Genomic DNA, 19,187 nt, shown 5'->3' with positions numbered 1-19,187 from the left:
GACAGATCACTGTGAGCCTCCTTGGAACGAAATCTTGGTCCGTAGAGTTCCCAACTCTTAAGTCGTAAAATATTTTTAATAAAAATATCTTTGTAGTTTCCCATGGTCATATTGCTTTTTATTCTTTTCCCTAGGTAACCAGTTAGAAACATAGATAAATGAACTTCATAGTTAAAACAGACAGTTACATAAACTTTGCCACAGTAATAATCAATCTCATTAGAAAGGGAGTAGAAAAACTAACCATCAACTAATTACAGATTCACAAACAATACAAGGTTTTTCTCCTTGATTACAATATTTCTTACAAACTGTAAATTAGTTGCAAGAGACTATAACCTTTATAACACTGGAAAACTCTGATAGCTGATAATTTATTAATTTTACTCTCTTATAAATGGATTTCTCTTTAAAGAACCAGAATCAGGCCCAATTATTTTCATTCCAAAATGGACTATATTAGACTAAAGATGCCTTGGCTTTGTCTTGAAAATGATAACTATATTAAGCATTTACTCACTTCGTAGCCCATCTTAAAAATCAAATCTACTTAAGTGAGAATTCCAGACTCTAGAGTGGGCTCAAAGACTTCTCGGTGCTATCTCCAGCCGCAGAGAACTTACATTTTTTTGCAGTGAGGGCATTTTGCCAGAGTGTTGAACCTCAGTTCCATCCACTGTAAAATAAATAAAGAGAGGGATTTGAAAAGAAAAACAACTGAAAACCAGCCAATCTGAGAAAATGTTTATTTCAGTCGAAATGTCACCAGGGATCATGACAGCAGTCATCAATTGCCTTCTTGTGGTTCCATAGTTTTTCACCTCCAACAGTTCTTTCATCCCCTGCAAACTCATTTTGGGATCTCAATCTGAACTGGTTCCCATGACTCTCAAGGTTCTGATGACGTCTAGATTTGCCTCACAAGGGAAATAATGCAATTCTACATTCGTGTCAGCCCTCCCCTCTGTACCCCTCCCCTCTGCACCCCTCCCCTCTGCTCCTCTCCCCTCTGCACGCCTCAGGTCACTTAGAAAGTATATCATGTACCTTCAAGCTTTATTTTCCTTTAAGCCCTGAGAACCAACTTGTAAATACTTTAATATCTGGATTTACTACTTTACTTTCTATTTTGCTTGTGTGAGAAGCCACAGCATGCAAATAAACTAACCAAATGAGGCTCTAACAGAACTGCAGCCATGAAACTATCTTGCTCCCTCATTGTTTGTAAAATGTAACAAAAACACATTAATCGAATGGTACAATTTTCTCCTCCATCTGCCAGTAAATGTGGTGTAGAATGTATAGCCTTTCTCATAAACTGTTATTCAGATACTCAAAATTGCATACAGACCTTAGGGCAAAGTCTTTCAAAGAAAGTTCTGTAAATTTAAGCTAAAATCTTTACCTCGTCAAAGTATTTCCCATTGGCTTTCTAAGGGGGTGTGGCTGTTGCTCTGGGTTTCAGTTAATATTGAACAGGCATGGGACCCAGGGTTCTCTGTGACATCTCAACAAAGCCTTCTAATTGTTCATCTTGCTTTAAATAAGATAATAGTATATATGTCATTAATTTGTATCAAAACAAGTCTCCCATATAAGAATTAATTTTTGTTTAGGATTCTAGGTGTCCAATTTCTAATTGTTGTGAGTTTTCAATAACTTATGCATATTCTAATGTTTTCCAAATAACAAAAGAAACCTTTAAGGAAATATCTTACGGGTTTTTCTTTTTACATCCTACTTTCACCCCTAGATTTAAGAAATGAGTGAAGGGGTGTGGACTTCCTGTGCTCTGTTTCTTCATTTTAATTCAAGCTTCATGAAACCCTGCTGACCTTAACAAAACCTTCACAAGCTTTTTCCGTCACAGTAGGGCACATAGTCCTGAAGGAAATGAACTAGGAATGAAACTAAGAGAATGCTAGGTTGTTTTTCTGAGAGATTATTTTCAACATCTGAGAATGTCAACCAAAATCACATTGTTTTCAAGCATCCACCAAGCTTCCTCTCACTACTTACACTTTGTAACATGCTAGTTTCTTTCAGTTACTCTTATCTGCAAAAGAGTCTTGAATTAATGTGCCAAGCAGAGATTTACACAGATGCATACAGAAGCCAGAACAGAACACAAAATAAAGCTAAGTGTTCTTTCGTATTTTCTTTTCTTTTCTTTTCTTTCTTTCTTTCTTTCTTCCTTCCTTCCTTCCTTCCTTCCTTCCTTCCTTCCTTCCTTCCTTCCTTCCTTTCTTTTTTTTGAGACAGGGTTTCTCTGTGTAGCTTTGGAACCTATCCTGGCATTTGCTCTGTAGACGACCAGGCTGGCCTCGAACTCATACAGATCTGCTTGCCTCTGCCTCCCGAGTGCTGGGATTACAGGCATGCAGCACTAACACCAGAATCTTTTGTATTTTCATAGAAAAATTAGATGCTGAATTGCAATATCATTTCAAATGTTATTTATAAACAGCTTTTCATAAATGATTTTTATAATTAAAATAAGAAATTGGCCTGAGATGGCAATTAAAAACATTTAAGTCATGGGTAACTTGAACCCAAGGACTTAAGTTGACACATTGCGGAATATAAATTTTAGGTGACTAGCCAAAGATGATTATTTATCTCAACATTATTATCTTACAGTTAATTAGCACAGGTTAATCTTGGGATAACTAACATCTTAGACTTGATTGTGACAAAGATAAATTAGACAGTTGGCAACCTGACACAAGTGCTGGTGGTGGTATCTCCAAGTATAGCCTCTTAATGCAGCAAATTCAAAAAAGAAAAGACTTTATAGCTGGGGTTGATTTTGTGTTAATATATTTAAAAGAATGATAGTGGCTTTTGCAAATAATTTGACTTTATACACTTTCCCAATCTAAAAATGCTGCTCCTGTACTCTTAAAATGGCTAAACCTTGAAGTCCTTATAGGAAAAGACAAAACAAAACAAAACAAACCCTTTTTTCCTGGCATCTTGGTCACTTCAGGTAGTTCTCTAGCTAGACTATGACATCTGCAACAGATTCCAGAATAAAAAAAACAACAACAACAAAAAAAAACAGCATGTCTACCTCCTTCGTGAATGCTTAGTTATCTTGGGATAACTCTGACCTGATTCCTTCATGCTCCTGGGTTCAGAGAGCATCTTCCCTGATGACTAGTTGTATGTGTGCTGTTCTGGGTGAGACAGTAAGAAGCAAAGTGTGGTGTGCCTGACAACCATCATTGTTTTTGTGTAGATGCTGCACTGCTGCAGCTAAGCCATCATGGGTACCATCTATGAGCTAGAAAAATACAACATAGAAACCAGAAGACAAGCATTTACAGGGCACCTTTATGCCATGTTGTCTACATTTCTCACCTCGGCTTGTTTGACGCTATCTCTTCATTAATAAAAAACAAGATGTATGGCAAGCAATGCCTTGTACATCCCCTTACTCACGAGCACATCCTCAATTCCTCAAAGTTCCTATCACTGAGTTCTCATGCTAAAACTCAAGACTAAATCTTTAGAAAAGCTACAAATTGACATCTAGACCCATATAGCTACAGACCTTACTATCACCCACATCTGATCTGCATGGCTCTGGCTGTCTTTGTATAGTGCCAACCAAGTCTCAGCATTGCCAGTGGTGGATGGGAAAGGGCATGTGTTAGACTTTAACTCCAAGTTTGATGTGATCAGTTTGTCAGGAGAAAACCCTACAGCAACATATATATGTCTGTGATCAAACTCCTGCAACACCGATTATGCTACTTTGCAAGGTTTCTCAAGTGCTACTTGCATGAGACTTTTGAGATCACTATCCACCGGAGGAAAGAGGTTCACTGCCTGGCACACACAGATGGAGAGATGCTCCACTGGCTGCCTCATGGAAGCTTAGGGAATCATGAATTCTAGGGGAACTGAGTCTGCTCCCAAGCAGGAACCCCCTACCCATGATCTAGAAGCTAAGGGAGACTTTCAGAAAAGAGAAGAAAGGACTTTTAGTTGCCCTTACCCTCAAACTTAAACACTTGAGAAAAATGTCTAGCCTAGCTAATTCGTGCCTTTTCCTCCTTGTTTGCAACTATCCTTGTGATCTCACCCATGGGCTCTGTGCTTTTCAGGTTAATTCTGAGAGATCCTAAGACTGTCCCCTGCCATTGCTTTTATCTCTGGCCTGACTGTACCCTACAATAATAGCACAGCAAACTTCTATATAAAGGGATGTTTATTCCTTCTCTTTTGTGCTGCACAGAAGAGGCTATTTAATAGCATTTCTTTCCATGATTCAAGTAGGGAATCTGACAGGGAGGCTGGCACTTAAGCTACCATGCTGTTTATACAACAGCAAGGGGAGTGGTAACAGTTATTGCTCTATATTACCGCTAATCTAGTTAAATAACGAAGTTCTCATTTAAAAAAAATCTCACTTCTGCCAAAATATTATAAGTGACTTCTCCAAATCATTTTTAGACACCTTCCAATATTGTATTTGTTTCTAACCCATTCTACTGAACAGATAAACTGAGTGGACCCATGATACATCTTTCAACTATGAAAGCTCATAAATAAGGCTCTATTGAATAAAATCAGTAACTTAACGTGACCCTACTGGTATATGTTTTAATGGATATACTAAACAATGAGAAACACCTGGAAATATGTTTACATTGAAACTATCATTTCCCTTAAGCACTAACTGTATTCAAGTGAAGAAAATATGACCCTGTCTGAAAGTACTAGTTTGGCCCACTTCAGGGAAAAGACTGAACCATTCATTGTCTGTGACTCATTGTATATGGTGACCTGTGCCTCTGAACACTGTCTGTGACGAAGCACATGTAGTGAATTGTGCCCCTGAAGCAGTCTGTGACTCAGCACATATGGTAACCTGTGCCTCTAAACCATTGTCTGTGACTCAGCACATGCGGTGACCTCTGTCTCTGAACCACTGTCTGTGACTCAGCACATCTGATGAGTTGGGAAGTTTTGTAAGAGAACACTAGCCTCAACCAGGATGAATATGCCTGTTATCAGCAAAGTGTGTACTTGTCTCAAACAGAAGTATTATCTTCTGCTGCACATCAAGAAACATCTTTATATTCCTGGTAGAGTGGTTTAAGCCTGCATATCCATTTTATTCTTCTAAGAAATTGTTTTCTCAAGATGTCCCCAAAATAATCTCTATTATCTAACCACAAAATTCTCTCAAAATAGTTTGGAATGATAAGCAATATTTAGGCATGCAGCATAAAAACTCCCTTTCAGATGTTAACAGTGACATACTTGAAAAAGACTAGAGAAATGCACTTACAAAAACTTCTGCCCAATGTTTTCAGCTTATCACTTCCGATATTTATTATTTATGGAATGATAACTGAAACATGGCATTAAACATACCTTGCAAACACAACACTCATTCTTCGAAACTGCATCAATGAGTCTAGGCAAATCTTGAAACAGTGCCAAACAGTAAATTCCTAACCACTTTAACTTAGGAATTACAACCCTATTAAACAATAACACAGTAAACAGGAGGATCCTGTTGAGAACAGGCACATCACACTCATCTTAAATCCACAGAAAGAATGGCCTCTCTGGCCTCAGTAGTCCAGAAAGAGGATTTTATTGCATTGCTGTTGCTATCTTTTTATTTAAAATGTGGTATTTTCTAAGATATTATTTTCTTTTTCTTTTGTTTGTCTCTAGAAAACAAAGCTGCAGTTCAGCCTAGCTTTTCATCTCTGCAGGATTAAATATCTTTTATTTATAAATATGACTTCATGTTTTTTTCTGACAAATTTTCCTTCTCTTGATTTTCTCCACTCAGGACAGAGGATGAGTAGAAAAGAGTCAAGATCATTCATGTCTAGCACAATAATGATGAAGTGGGAAGAAGAGTTTGGCAGCCAGTATTCACTTATAAAACCTGAGCAATCTTTACTCCTCCATCCCTGGTGTGCTGGGGATGGAAACCAAGGGAAGCCGCTTCTACTATAGAAACCCCTGGCAAAGGAGCACAACACGTTGTCATTAAGCTTCCAGCCCCACAAGGTTTCTCTCATTAACCTGAATCTATCAAAATCAGCTCCCATCCTTGCAATGGTATCTTGCTTTGCCAGTGAACTTGCAGTGGTGGCCACATACTAGGGGCATGTAAGTGCTTCCCTAATAAATTCAGGCAGATTCGAAGAAGCTGCTTGGTGAGTAATTAGCAAACAGGTAGCTTGAAACTACAGATGCAGGGGGTGGGAACGCAGAAAGAACTGGTGGGACCAAGCAAACCCAGGGAGGCTAGTGAGGCCATTCAGTCATCAACTCATCTTGGGCGCCAATTGAAGGCAGGGATTAAATGAGTCCACAAGACCCAAGATAAATGATAAATAGGTATTTATTAGGGAAGCACTTATACAAATAATAATAAGTGGCGGGGCTTCCTTCTCCAGAAGATAGAGTCTCTGTCCTTCCAATGCTCTCACCACCAAGAAAGTGAGCTAGCCCCTCCTCTTCCTTATAAGGGGTCATGTCTGCACACCTGAAGCCACGCCCCTAGGATTCGGCCACCACCGCAAGTTCACTGGCAAAGCAAGATGCCACTACACATCCTTTACCAACAATTTTCTCCCTTATTACCAAAATATAACTTTCCAGAAATTTTGAAATCATCTTTACATTCTGCATTCTAAACCAAGCATCCCTTCTAAATAAAGGATTAAAGTTATAATTATTGTTATTGAGTAAGATATGTTAATGTGATCATCTGACTCAGATGCCTGGCCTAAATATTAAGTAGAAGTGATGTATATGTGAGTCTGTGGTTTACAGATAGCAAAATACCTAAGTGCATATATTATAAGATTATAAAAACTCCCCTACTACATGCTTATTTAAATTCTCAATTTGGATCATCTCTCTAGAATTCACTGTTAGATGATCCTCCTAGTACTAAATAGAAGACATGAAAAGGGGAAAGAATAAAGAAACAGAGGAGGAGAGTTACTTAGAGGGAGCAGGAGTAACAGGAAGTTAGGAGAGATGATAGGAAGAAGCACAAGAACACACTTTGTTGGAAAAATGTTGTAATGATATGATATCTAGCATATTACATTACAATTTAAATTTAAATATATATGTCTAACATTTTTCTTGAATTTTTCCTACTCTTTTCCACACTACTAACACGACCATTAATTTTCTCTCTCAGATTTTAAATACTTTTTCTAACCATCATCATCATAATCACTTTTCTGAATAATAAAAGCTGAACATCTGTTCACCCCTTTACAGTCCACTGTATGCATGACATCCATATATCTCAGGTATAAAACACTTCTTTTTATGAGTATTTTAATTTTTTTACTTTGCATGGGTGGGTGGTGTGTGTGTGTGTGTGTGTGTGTGTGTGTGTGTGTGTGTGTGCACTCACATTGTAGGGGTCAGAGGACAACTTGTGGGAATTGGTTCTTTCCTTCTACCATGTGGCTTCCTAAGATTGAGCTAGGGTTATCAGGCTTGGCAGCAAGTGCCTTTACCTGCTGAGCCATCTTGTCAACTTGCATAACACATGTCTGTAGCTTTCCATTATGCCTAGGATAAGGCCATGCCTTTTAGGCTAGGTGCATCTCTGCACTAACACAATGTATTCCCATGCTTTATTCCAAATACATTCCACATGATTCTTTTGTTGTTGTTTATCAGACAGGGTTTCTCTGTGTAAAAGCTCTGAAACTCACTTTGTAGACTACCTTAGGCTTGAATTCACAGAGATCTGCCTGCCTCTGCTGGGAGTAAAGGCATCTGCCCCCCTGCTCATCTTTTCACATGATTCTTAATTGTCTATCTCCTTCCTACTAGGCTAGAAAACTATGAAAATAGAGATGGCTTCCTGTTTGTCATGATTTCCTTCAGACTTGCCTACCACGTGGTACACACCCTCTGTATACATTACATTAGCTCTTTGTAGGGTAGCTACAAAGATGAGGAACATAAAACATAAGGAATGCAAGGTCATCCTAGAAGGAGATTCCTGAGTAAGTTGGGTAGAAGTCTGTTCTGAAGAGTTTTAAATGGTATTACATTAAAGCACCATTTCTTCATGTGAGGCAAAGAACAACAAATGTGTTTAATATATGTTTAGCCAAGTCAATTTACTTTATGTTTACTGACATCTATGAAGTGTACTAATCTGTACTAAGTCAATATGAAGGGATTACAAACAGAAATCTGTGGTTTATCCCAAGTATATCCCAAAATTTATGTAAGCCTTGTTCTTATCAATAAAATATAACATAAGGAAAGGAATTATACTTCATCCTAGATTAGAAAAATCCGAATTATTATGATGAAATGCACACAACTAAATGAGTGAATAAATTTTCATTTCCTTCTCCAACCACGACTAAAGTGATAGTAACTGAATCTAAAGATGTAAGATACAGTAAGGAAAACAACAAGAACAAAACCAGAGAGCAAAAAACTTCTAATTTGTGTACAGTAGGAAATCAGAGTCTTAGCAAGTGATTTGGTGAACCAGATGTTAAAAAGTAACTCCCTGAAGAGACATGCCAGAGAAAGCAGGAAGGTTCCCATTGAAGAATCCTATCACAGTTCAGGTATTTGCTCTACTTTCAAAGCTGGAGGTTAGAAGACCATCACACTTCCATGCTTACTGAAGTCACAGTTACCAAAATGCAGAAGCAACTTGTAAACTCATTGACAGATCAAGAAACAGTGGTACATGCATGAAATAACTCAGTCTTAAAAAAGAAGGCAACTACAGGACATTGTGATAACATGAGTGAATGTGGAGGATGTTATGTTAAACAAAACAAGCCAGACACAGAAAGAGCAACACTTAGAGATGATTCCATATACAGAACTGCAAACAGTGAAACCCATAAAGGGAGAGAGGACAAGCATTGTCCCAGTAGCACAAGAAGGACAAAGCAGAATTAGGAACTGTCTACTATGGAACTATAGCTAATAATAACTGTCTCATCTTCTTGAAATGATGAAGAAAGCAGGTATTATGTGTTGAAGTGGTGCTTTTATGATACTTACATGGCTAAGGGTCATAAATCAAGTGATCTAAATGTATACTAGTTTTCGTGTGATGATTCTAATGTACACATGTATAAACGTAAGTTTACCTCTTAAATACATGAGTTCTCATTGTTGGTTATACTACAAAGCTAAAGACCAAATACCAAAGTGTTCCTGTAAACTCTCTCTCCATACTACAAAGTCAGAAGCACTCCTCACTCAACACATGAAAGAGATGAGTGATTTATTCTGAAAAGGAATTGAGCTGTCAAGCCTGTGGCCCTAGGACAGCAGGAGCATTCTAAAAACAAAGCAGTTAGTGTCTACAGCATGAGCAGGAGGTACGCACTTTATCAGTGCCTAGAATGTTGGATACCTGGTCCAACTTTCCCAGGAGACCAGAGAGTCTTTCCCCAGTGAAACTGGCCCCTTAGCAGATTTACAGGTGCTAATGAGTGACTAATTTTCAGAGAAAAATGGAAAAGAAATCATCTAGCCTCCATCTACATGTACAGTCCAATGGGGGGACTTAAACATTTGAGTAAAATTACTAACATGAAAATAGCGCAAATAGAAAAATGAGGACAGGAAAGATCTCCCATGCTCTTGGATGGATAGAATCAACATAGTAAAAATGGCAATCTTGCCAAAAGTAATCTACAGATTCAACGCAATCCCCATCAAAATCCCAATACAGTTCTTAACAGACTTTGAAAGAGCAATACTCAACTTTATATGGAAAAACAAAAAACCCAGGATAGCCAAAACAACTTTGTACAATAAAGGGTCTTCTGGAGGCATCACCATCCCTGACTTCAAGCTCTACTATAGAACCAAAGTTCTAAAAACAGCTTGGTATTGGCACAAAAATAGACAGATAGACCAATCAAATCAAATTGAAAACCCTGATATTAACCCACGCACCTACGAACACCTTATTTGTGACAAAGATGCTAAATCTATACAATGGAAAAAAGATAGCATCTTCAACAAATGGTGTGGGCACAACTGGATTCGGACATGTAGAAGAGTGCAGATAGATCCATATCTATCACCATGCAAAACTTAAGTGCAAATGGATCAAAGATTTCAACATAAATCCAGCCACACTGAGTCTTCTAGAAGAGAAAGTGGAAAATACCCTTGAACGAATTGGTACAGGAGACTGCTTCCTGAACATTACGCCAGTAGCACAGACATTGAGGTCTGCAATTAATAAATGGGACCTCCTGAAACTGAGAAGCTTCTGTAAGGCAAAGGACACAGTCAGTAAGACAAATAAACAGCCTACAGAATGGGAAAAGATCTTCACCAACACTATATCTGACAGAGGGCTGATTTCCAAAATATACAATGAACACAAGAAGCTACCCACCAAAACATCAAACAATGAAATTAAAAAGTGAGGAACAGAACTAAATAGAGAGTTCTCAACAGAGGATTCTGAAATGGCTGAAAGACACTTAAGAAAGTGCTCAAAATCCTTGGCCATCAGAGAAATGCAACTCAAAACGACTCTGAGATACCATCTTACACCAGCCAGGATGGCTAAAATCAAAAACACTGATGACAATCTATGCTGGAGAGGATGTGGAAAAAAAGAAATACCCCTCCATTGCTGCTGGGAGTGCAAAATTGTAAGACCACTTTGGAAATCAGTATGGCAGTTGCTCAGAAATATGGGAATCAGTCTATCTCAAGATCCAGCAATTCCTCTCTTGGGCATATACCCAAATAATACATGTTCATACAACAAGGACATATGTTCAACCATGTTCATAGCAGCATTGTTTGTAATAGCCAGAACCTGGAAGCAACCTAGATACCCCTCAACTGAAGAATGGATAGAGAAAATGTGGTACATTTATACAATGGAGTACTACTCAGCAGAAAAAAGCAATGGATTCCTGAAATTTGCAGGCAAATGGATGGAACTAGAAGAAACCATCCTGAATGAGGTAACCCAGTCACAAAAAGACAAACATGGTATGTACTCAATCATATATGAATTGTAGACATAGAGCAAAGGATTACCAGCCTACAATCCTCTTCACCAAAGAAAGTAGGAAACAAGAAAGACTCTAAGGGAAAAATGCATGGACCCCTGAGAGTGGGAAGGGGCAGGATCTCCTGAGCTAATTGGGACCATGAGGGTAGGGGAGAGGGAGCTGGCAGAATGAGAGGAGGAGAAGAGGAGGGGAGAGGAGGAAATGGAGGAGCAGAAATATTGAGTCAGGGGAAGAATAGAGGAGAGCAGGATGAGAGATACCATATCAGAGGGAGCCATTATAGGTCCAAGGAGAGATCTGGCACTAGGGAGATTTCCAGAGATCTACAAGGATGACACAAACTGACAATCTAGGCAATGGTGGAGAGGAGTACCTAAATGCCCTGACCCTATGATGAGCCTAATCACTACTTTTTATGCCATCCTAGAGCCCTCATCCAGTGGCTGATGGAAGCAGAGGCAGACACCCACAGATATACACTGAACTGAACTCTGGAACCTAGTTGCAGAGAGGGAGGAATGAAGATCAAAGGAGTCAGTACCAGGCTGGTGAAACCCACAGAAACAGCTGGCCTGAACAAGGGGGAGCACATCGACCCCAGATTGCTGTCTGGGAGGCCAGCATGGGATCCAGACCCCTGTACATGAATGTCAATGAGGAGGCCTTTGCACTCTAGGGGGCCCCTGGTAGTGGTTTAGTATTTTTCCCTGGTGTAAGAAGGGACTTTGAGAGCACATCCCATGTCTCGGCCTGGACACATGGGGGAGGACCTAGGCCCGTCCCAGGATGATGTAGTGGACTTTGGGGAGCCCCATCGAGGGCCCTACCCAGCCTGAGGAGTGGAGAGTGGATAAATGAGGGGCAGGTGGGAGGTTGGGGGGAAGGGTTGAGGGGAGGGGAGGGAGAGGGAGGAGGGATTAACATGTGAAACAAGCTTGTTCCTAACTTGAACTAATAAAAAAAAATTACAAAAAGAAAAAAGAAAAATGAGCACAAAGCAGAGAAAAAGCATTGAGAAAAATAATACCTCCTAAAACCCATAATTAGTATTTTCTGAACGAAGCTACAAGGAACAGATTACATCAAAAGGCAACAGAATATTAAAAGTTCATGAGTATGTAAGCTTAAGTTAGATTATCTGAAATAAATCCAAAGACCCATGGAATACTCTCCCGGGACACTTCCTCATGAAATTTCAAATCAATGAGGAAAATAAAAGGAAAAAAAAAGAAAAATGAGAAATAGAGAAGAATAAGTCAAATAGGAAGGAATTAAAACAGTAAAAATTGAAATAAAAAAACTGGAATTAAAATAGTAAAACTCTCATTATCGATGAAAACAAGGCTGCAATTTTCTGAAAGGAGCAACTGGAAACCTCGAATTCCATATCTAAAGAAATCATTACACAAATTTGATGTTAGATTAAAAACCACCTAAGAAAATAAATTCTACTTCTTGTCTCTTCTCAGGACAAAGTCAACAGTCTTGAAGGGAGCATGAGATGCAAATCTGCAGCCTGAAAAAGACCTGTCAGGATGGTGAAGAAGGTCCCAAGATGACAGCTGTGGAGCAGAGAGCTACAATAGGAGATCCTAGCCACATCTGTCTAGATACAGTAATTTTATAGATCTAAAACACCATGTAAAGAACTAAGAATTTATACTTAGAAAACTAAAGAAACCAAAGCAGAGGGACAAACATTTACAGATCAAACCAAATGCTGAAAGTCATGTGGGGAAAATGTACCATGTCATGTGGCTTAGCCATGAACATGATGGCCCCAATCACATAAGGCTTGTAAACACTCAGTAACACAGTAAGTCGGGATAAGGAAAGGAATTGAGGGTGGGAATACAAAGAAGGTGGTCTGAGTAGAAATGCTCACGTTGCATCTTACAAAGTAGTGAATAAGGTCCAAATTTTGACAAGTCAAAAAGAAACAGTTGGAACTCAAAATACCACTGTCAGTCAAGTAGCTGAAAGAGTTGAAAGCATTTGAGGAACACTAGCTGGTAATCAGGTAGCTGAGGAGGTCCCAAGCCTGACTGGACATATAGAACGTATGCATACAAATTGCTTTAATACAATAAACACTTAAAAGGGAAAGACCCCATCACACTTCCTAAGCTCATTCATTCCAAGGCAGCATTCATAGACTTCCTTGCCAAGACTCTAAAATTACCTCTTTTCTCCTATGCATTGAATAACAATGGAAATCCTCTTACCTTCCCAGATGGGGTGAATCATTATAAAATTATTTTTTTTAAATTAACTGTGACGTGAAGTTAGAAGTACTAAAACAACTTCTACAGATTTGCTCACATTGAATACTTCTAGTTTAGATTTTGTCCAATGGTTTGTTGCTGTGGAATAATCCTTCTGTACATGGTGTGAATATATGTTGCTATGATTGGTTTAAAAAACAAGCTGACTGGCCAATAGCTGAATGGGATAAAGTTAGGTGGGAAAACCAAACTGAGAATACTGGGATGAGGAAGGCAGGTCAGAGAGGTCACAAGGAGACAGGAAGAAGATGGACATGCCATACTGACAAAAGGTACCAAGCCATGTGGCAGAGAATAGATAAGAAATAAGGGTTAATTTAAGTGTAATAGTTAGCTAGTAACAAGCCTGAGCTATGGGCTGAGTATTTATAATTTATATTAAGTCTCCTAGTCAGTTATTTGGGAGGCAGCTATCAGAATGGGAAATTTTCTTCTACCAGTTTGTCTAATCATGGGTATCAAAATAAACTTCCTTTACTCCAAACATAATTTGTGTTCTTGTTTTTTTGTTTTATTTTGTTTTTCAAGACAGGATTTGTCTGTGTGTAGCCCTAGATGTCCTGGACCTCACTCTGTAACTCAGGTTGGCCTTGAACCCATAGAGATCCACCAGTCTCTGACCCCAAATGCTGGGATTAAAGGCATTTGCCATCACTTCATGGCACCAAGTATAATTTTTAAAATAGGGAAAATTTTCATAAATCATAATAAGATTGTTCTTGAATCTAAAAGCCATAAACCAAGTTGAATATGTGTACTTTGCCAATAAACAAGGTGAGAGAACTAAGATTTATTTGCTCACAAATACCCAAAGAGCTAAAAGTAGATGCATCTTTTGTCTAATGCACAAAGAATGATTTATTTATATATATATATATATTATATATATATATATATATATATATATGCTTGCTATCCTCTGGACTCATCGTGTTCATAAATAAGGCTCTATTTTAACATTTGATCAGTACACTTGGATTAAAACTATACAATTATAAACAGTCTTCAAATCCATGACATGATCTAGATTTACAGATTAATGACGAAGGTGCAGCTACTTACCAGGAATGTGTTTCCGCAGTGTCCACACACCACCCTTGTACCTTCTGGCTGGATTGGCAATGCAGGTTGAGCCGGTTGTTCTTCAGAAATGAGCATTACGGGGCCAAGGTTAATTATGCGTCGACTGTGGAAAAAATAAATAGCAAACAAACTCATGAACCTGAGGGTAAACCCAGAACACACAGCCAGAAACAGAGTACAGTAAGGCAAATTAACTGAATCAGCTATCAAACCCTGGACCCCAAATCACAGAAAGTATCAATAATCCTTCAAAAGTAAAGCAAAAAGTATATGTTTTTCAAATATAAGTCATATTATGACATGAGTTCTAATCAATGACCTTGAGAACCATTTAACTGCCATTTTCAAATTTTTATAACTTCAAATCAGAAAGGTCATTGTTTTTTCTTAATGTACACAGGTAACTTGAATTTGGTATTAGACAGAATGCACAAAATATTTTCAACATTATTAAATAGGTCTGTCATGAAAGTACCAAGTGCTGAACTGAAACCAAATTTCTCTGAAACAAACTTAGTATTATTCCTTGATAATTATTCACTAGAAGATGGAAGGAAAGGAAAGTGAGGTCCATGTTTCCTTTTCTATTCTCCAGTCTATCATCAGATGATGCATTTGATGGTCAAAAGGCCAGAGAAGTTGCAGGCAAAGAAAACGGTGAAGGTGTTTATATACTTGCATGTCAGCACATGCATAATGAATGGCATTTGGTACAGGCAAACAACTCCAGGCATTATTATATATTATACAGATACATAGCATGCAAGAAGATACACAATAAAAAAGAAAGTCCCCTGGGTTAAAATTAATTATATGAAAGGTAAGCTAAATAGTTATTTTTAAGTAAGTTAAATGATTTATTATAGTTCATTAATTACCCACATTAAGGAAAAGAAAACATCCATTGTCCATTCAACAACATTATATCCTACAAATCTACAAATACTTTTGACTACCAAGTTCTAAGTCTACCATCTCTTCAACAACAATAACAAGAAAATCTATGCTCTGTAGTGAGTGAGGACAAGGACTATCTAGAACAAAGCTTAGCACATAATGTGCCTTAATAAACACTTGTTGAATGAACAAACGAATGAATGAAGGAATCTTTATCTCTTACCAGTTGGGTCTCGGACATCCTATTCGCCGAGATGTGTCCTTACATATGAGGAGACAATTACAAGGACATCTAACATATTTCTTCCCTGTTGGGGGGGTTTTGATTGGCTAGACAATGGAAGAAAATGCAAACACAGGAAATCAACCAAAATACAAAAATGTCACAAATTGTCTTTAAGGAGAAAATGCTACTTTAAACTGGAAGGCCCCACAGTGCTACCAAGGTAAAGTCTAAGAAAGAGTGCACACACAGCACATGTTTCAAATGCTGAAGATGTTGGCGGGCAAGCACTCAGAAATTCAGGGACTGTGAGGAGTTGATTGTAAAGAACCATTTCAAAGTGAGTTTGTGCTGACCTTTGCATAGGGTAGGAATAGTCATGCATGCTGGTTGTTTTCTCCTTGAAGTTCACAAGATTAGGTCATATACCTGGCCACTTAGGGAGAAACATACACAGTACTATCAACATACCTGCCCACGCTCAACAAAAGCAACTTTAGAGGAAAGGGAGTTCAATTAACGTTTTCTTCAACTTCAGTAGAATAGAAGTGATTAATTTTAATGGCATATGTAACTTAAAAATTTGCAAGTGTTCCAAATAGTAGTATACTTTTTTAAAATTTACAATAAATTTAAAGTAAGAATAAATACCATAGAAGAAAACACTCCTTGCAATATTAGAACTTAATCCTGCTAAACTGAAGAGTCACATTGAAAAGAACAGCTCTCTTCTGCGGCGCTCCTTCCAAAGCACATGACCAGAAACCAAGCACGGGGAAACAGGAGACAGCTTGAACTGGGGGACAGCCTACAAAATATCCTGCCTATATTGATCAAAACATAAAAGCAATAGAAAGACAAAAAAGAACAAATTACAGATAAAAGAATGTTAAAGCAATATGGCAACCATATGCAATATGTGACTCTGGTTTTACTTCTGAAGTAGAAGGATTTCTTTTCTCACCCCCGACCCCCGAGACAGGGTTTCTCTGTATTGCTTTGCAGCCTGTCCTGGAACTTGCTCTGTAGACCAGGCTGGCTTTGAACTCACAGTGATCTGCCTGCCTCTGCCTCCCAAGTGCTGGGATTAAAGGCATGCGCCACCAACACCCGGCTAAGATTCTCTTTGCTAAGACACTAATGAGGCAGTTTGGTCAACATGCATTAGGTCATATGATTAAACAGCAAGGGCTGGCGAGATGGTCAGAGCACTAGCTACTCTTCCAAAGAACCGTGTGTGTGTGTGTGTGTGTGTGTGTGTGAACTCCAGTTCTAGAGGATTTGACTCCCTCTTCTGGACTCTTGGCCTCTACAGGCACTGTACACATGTGGCACGCAGACACCAAAGCAGGCAAAACTCTCATTAAAAAAGAAGAGAGAAAGAGAGAGAGAAGTAAATAAATAAAATTGAAAAAAATAAAAAAGATTAGACAGCAGTAGGATGACAACATTAATTTTTGGCATTTAATACATTTATACTAGTAAAATTTATTTAGAAAGAGAAGCATGTATAGTATAAATGTTAACATTTGTAGAATAAGGGTGACAACCATTTGGGAATGCTTCATATGTATCTGCAGGGAGTCCTTAAATTACAATAGTCCCGGTTGTAGTTTTTCAGTTATTTGGTGATGTTAAGAAAGACGTCTGTCCAGGCTGGTGAAACCCACAGAAACAGCTGACCTGAACAAGGGAGAGCTCTTGGTCCCCAGACTGATAGCTGGGAAACCAGCATAGGACTGATCCAAACGCCATGAACATGGGTGTCAGTGAGGAAACCTTGGAAATCTTTGGGGCCTCCTGTAGTAGATCAGTACTTATCTCTATCATAGGAATGGACTTTGGGAGCCCATTCCACATAGAAGAGTACTCCCTGAGCCAAGACACAAGGGGATGGGCCTAGGTCCTATCCCAAAGGATATGTCAGACTCTGAAGACCCCCTACAGAAGGCCTCACCCTCCCTAGGGAGCAGAAAGGGTATGGGATAGGTAGGGTGTTAGTTGGGGGGAGGGCAGGTAAGGAGGGGAGGGAGAAGTCACTGGGATTGACATGTAAAACAATCGTGTTTCTAATTCAAATAAAAAAAATGGAGGAAAAAAACGATGTCTGTGTTCGGGTAACACATACTATTAATGTTGATTTTTTTTTCATCTTTTTCAAGGCTAGCAAAAAGAATTATGAGATTCCCTGAAGAAGCTCTTGGGCATCAGCAGCAAGCTACAGCCCTCAGCTCCTTGATCAGCAGGAGAAACGACATACACTGCACAGTGAGAATACTGTGCTGGCCACAGGGGATGCTCGGTACAATGGGTGTGTCAAATCTTTCCTATGGACATATTGTTACATAGCCCAGGGAAATTGAGAAGCATCCATACATGCCATAGTATTTTTAACACTTTATCCTTCAAGAAACAAAAAAAGAATTAAGTATTTAAAGTTAATAACTATGATAGAAATACATAAATGTTAGCAAAAAAATCTATAATTTATTAAATTAAATTATATTGCAGGTAACTAAATCTGAATGTTTAACATTTACAAGCATCAAAGATGCATATCTATAGTATGAAAAGCACCCAGAAAAACAGAATTTGAGTTTATTTATGTCATTCAATATTTATCATGACATAAATGTATGTTTGACAATGGATAAGATTTCTCACCCACATTTTATTGCTCTCTCACTTCTAGACATCAGTCCCTTCACTTCTAACTCAGAGCAACTAAGTTAGACTTTAAGCACCAATCCTCAGGGCCACCCCTTGTCATTTCCTATTTGGTCTGCATGGGAAAAGAGGAAGAGACATGTCCTGGAGCACTTTTTGTTTGTTTTATTTTGTTTAAGACTTGCTTATTTTTATTTTATTTATATGGCTATTTTGTCTGCAGGCGTGTCTGTGCACCACACATGTGCAGTGCCTGTGGCCAGAAAAGAGCAACAGGTCATCTGGAACTGGAGTTACAATACAGTGTTTTTAGCTGCCAAAGGGGCGTTGAGAACTGAACCCATGTCCTCTTCAAGAGCAACAAGTGCTCTTAACCTTTGAGCCATCTCTCCAGCCCGAGCACATGTTTTAAAATTATTTTTTGGCAAAATAAAGTTGCCTAGCTGGGCATGGTCATGTGTGTCTTTAATCCTAGCACTCAGAAGCCAGAAGCAGGTGGAGTTCTACAAGTTCCAGGCCATCCTGGTCTACATAGTGAGCTCCAGGACAGCCAGAGCTATAGTGAGATCTTGTCTCAAATAACAATAACAACAACAATTGTAAAAATTTCTTTGCTAATAGCTATGCTGGGCATTTTATTCCTGTTTCCACAACAACCCTGAAAATTGGTATTATTTTACCAGGAGGAAATCACAGTTTAAAATATGAAGTCCCAAGATACAGTTACTGAGGAGAAAACAGGGACTCGTAGTCCAGTTTTTAGCCTCAGACTCTCAGGCCACAATCAGATCCAGGCCATTTAATCTCAACAGACTTACCAGGATCCTATGACTCTGAGGCCCCATTTCAGGTTCGTGGGAAAGGATCATCATAGGGGACAGACAGTGGGTGTAGGGAATAACTCTGTTAGACCTGATCCCATTTCATTCGTTATCTCTGACATTTTCAACCTAGAATTCTCAGAAGCCACACCCAATTGCCTCATAATAATTC

The 19,187-nt window shown here is 38.7% G+C and overlaps 1 protein-coding gene across 2 annotated transcripts in view; it reads right to left on the bottom strand.

Moving 5' to 3' along the window:
- Pip4p2 (phosphatidylinositol-4,5-bisphosphate 4-phosphatase 2) overlaps positions 1–19,187 on the bottom strand; it is a 59,110-nt gene that overhangs the window by 8,735 nt on the left and 31,188 nt on the right. For both annotated transcript variants that reach the window (XM_027403552.2, XM_027403553.2), the window contains exons 3-5: positions 15,528–15,634; positions 14,387–14,510; positions 624–676 (exon numbers count right to left, since the gene is read on the bottom strand). In XM_027403552.2, coding sequence (XP_027259353.1) covers positions 624–676; positions 14,387–14,510; positions 15,528–15,634 — 284 coding nt within the window. The remainder of the gene's footprint in view (positions 1–623; positions 677–14,386; positions 14,511–15,527; positions 15,635–19,187) is intronic.

Source organism: Cricetulus griseus, chromosome 2, assembly GCF_003668045.3.
Source record: "Cricetulus griseus strain 17A/GY chromosome 2, alternate assembly CriGri-PICRH-1.0, whole genome shotgun sequence".
NCBI classification, from domain to species: Eukaryota; Metazoa; Chordata; class Mammalia; order Rodentia; family Cricetidae; genus Cricetulus; species Cricetulus griseus.
This window is presented reverse-complemented; position numbering and strand designations above follow the sequence as displayed.